The sequence below is a fragment of the Labrus mixtus genome, unplaced genomic scaffold, assembly GCF_963584025.1.
Source record: "Labrus mixtus unplaced genomic scaffold, fLabMix1.1 SCAFFOLD_132, whole genome shotgun sequence".
Lineage (NCBI taxonomy): Eukaryota > Metazoa > Chordata > Actinopteri > Labriformes > Labridae > Labrus > Labrus mixtus.
Window position 1 is genome coordinate 67,501 of NW_026870228.1, and position 2,500 is coordinate 70,000.

Here is a 2,500-nt window from a genome sequence, read left to right on the forward strand (position 1 = left end):
TGCAGCGGGTAAACAGACTGTAACGTCTGCAGCAGGTAAACAGGTAAACAGACTGTAACGTCTACAGCAGGTAAACAGACTGTAACGTCTGCAGCGGGTAAACAGACTGTAACGTCTGCAGCGGGTAAGCAGACTGTAACGTCTGCAGGTAAACAGACTGTAACGTCTGCAGCAGGTAAACAGGCTGTAACGTCTGCAGCGGGTAAACAGACTGTAACGTCTGCAGGTAAACAGACTGTAACGTCTGCAGGTAAACAGGCTGTAACGTCTGCAGCAGGTAAACAGACTGTAACGTCTGCAGGTAAACAGACTGTAACGTCTGCAGCAGGTAAACAGGCTGTAACGTCTGCAGCAGGTAAACAGACTGTAACGTCTGCAGCAGGTAAACAGACTGTAACGTCTGCAGGTAAACAGACTGTAACGTCTGCAGCAGGTAAACAGGCTGTAACGTCTGCAGCAGGTAAACAGAGGTCTGCAGCAGGTAAACAGACTGTAAAGTCTGCAGCAGGTAGACAGGCTGTAACGTCTGCAGCAGGTAAACAGACTGTAACGTCTGCAGGAAAACAGACTGTAAAGTCTGCAGCAGGTAGACAGGCTGTAACGTCTGCAGCAGGTAAACAGACTGTAACGTCTGCAGTAGGTAAACAGGCTGTAACGTCTGCAGCAGGTAAACAGACTGTAACGTCTGCAGGAAAACAGACTGTAACGTCTGCAGCAGGTAAACAGACTGTAACGTCTGCAGGTAAACAGACTATAACGTCTGCAGGAAATCAGACTGTAACGTCTGCAGCGGGTAAACAGACTGTAACGTCTGCAGCAGGTAAACAGGCTGTAACGTCTGCAGCGGGTAAACAGACTGTAACGTCTGCAGCAGGTAAACAGGTAAACAGACTGTAACGTCTACAGCAGGTAAACAGACTGTAACGTCTGCAGCGGGTAAACAGACTGTAACGTCTGCAGGTAAACAGACTGTAACGTCTGCAGCAGGTAAACAGGCTGTAACGTCTGCAGCGGGTAAACAGACTGTAACGTCTGCAGGTAAACAGACTGTAACGTCTGCAGGTAAACAGGCTGTAACGTCTGCAGCAGGTAAACAGACTGTAACGTCTGCAGGTAAACAGACTGTAACGTCTGCAGCAGGTAAACAGGCTGTAACGTCTGCAGCAGGTAAACAGACTGTAACGTCTGCAGCAGGTAAACAGACTGTAACGTCTGCAGGTAAACAGACTGTAACGTCTGCAGCAGGTAAACAGGCTGTAACGTCTGCAGCAGGTAAACAGAGGTCTGCAGCAGGTAAACAGACTGTAAAGTCTGCAGCAGGTAGACAGGCTGTAACGTCTGCAGCAGGTAAACAGACTGTAACGTCTGCAGGAAAACAGACTGTAAAGTCTGCAGCAGGTAGACAGGCTGTAACGTCTGCAGCAGGTAAACAGACTGTAACGTCTGCAGGAAAACAGACTGTAACGTCTGCAGCAGGTAAACAGACTGTAACGTCTGCAGCGGGTAAACAGACTGTAACGTCTGCAGCAGGTAAACAGACTGTAACGTCTGCAGTAGGTAAACAGGCTGTAACGTCTGCAGCAGGTAAACAGACTGTAACGTCTGCAGGTAAACAGACTGTAATGTCTGCAGCAGGTAAACAGACTGTAACGTCTGCAGCAGGTAAACAGACTGTAACGTCTGCAACAGGTAAACAGACTGTAACGTCTGCAATGGGTAAACAGACTGTAACGTCTGCAAGTAAACAGACTGTAACGTCTGCAACAGGTAAACAGACTGTAACGTCTGCAATGGGTAAACAGACTGTAACGTCTGCAGCAGGTAAACAGACTGTAACGTCTGCAATGGGTAAACAGACTGTAACGTCTGCAGCAGGTAAACAGGCTGTAACGTCTGCAGCAGGTAAACAGACTGTAACGTCTGCAAGTAAACAGACTGTAACGTCTGCAACAGGTAAACAGACTGTAACGTCTGCAGCAGGTAAACATACTGTAACGTCTGCAGCGGGTAAACAGACTGTAACGTCTGCAAGTAAACAGACTGTAACGTCTGCAGCAGGTAAACAGGCTGTAACATCTGCAACGGGTAAACAGACTGTAACGTCTGCAGCGGGTAAACAGACTGTAACGTCTGCAACGGGTAAACAGACTGTAACGTCTGCAGCGGGTAAACAGACTGTAACGTCTGCAAGTAAACAGACTGTAACGTCTGCAGCAGGTAAACAGGCTGTAACATCTGCAGCAGGTAAACAGACTGTAACGTCTGCAGCAGTGTGTGTTCCTCTCACCTGTGTCTTTGCTCTTCTTCTTCTTCTTGTCCTTCTTCTCTTTGGGTTTGGTCAGCTGCAGTAGTCTGTTGGGTAGCTGGGACTCCTTCTCTGCTCCCTGAGCTTTAGAGGAGGACGAGGATGAGGAGGATGAAAAGGGGTTAAAGTTTTTACCCATCCTCTTGGATCCGATGCGGAGGAAAGGTTCTTTGGTCGGTGCCGAGGAAGAGAGCA

At 48.4% G+C, this 2,500-nt stretch overlaps 1 protein-coding gene across 5 annotated transcripts in view; it reads right to left on the reverse strand.

Annotated features, from left to right (window-relative positions):
- Positions 1-2,500, reverse strand: part of LOC132967126 (A-kinase anchor protein 13-like) — a 28,872-nt gene that overhangs the window by 2,820 nt on the left and 23,552 nt on the right. For all 5 annotated transcript variants that reach the window (XM_061033979.1, XM_061033978.1, XM_061033980.1 and 2 more), the window contains one exon: positions 2,288-2,500. This exon is cut by the window's right edge and continues 4 nt beyond it. In XM_061033979.1, the coding sequence (XP_060889962.1) occupies positions 2,288-2,500 (213 nt within the window). The remainder of the gene's footprint in view (positions 1-2,287) is intronic.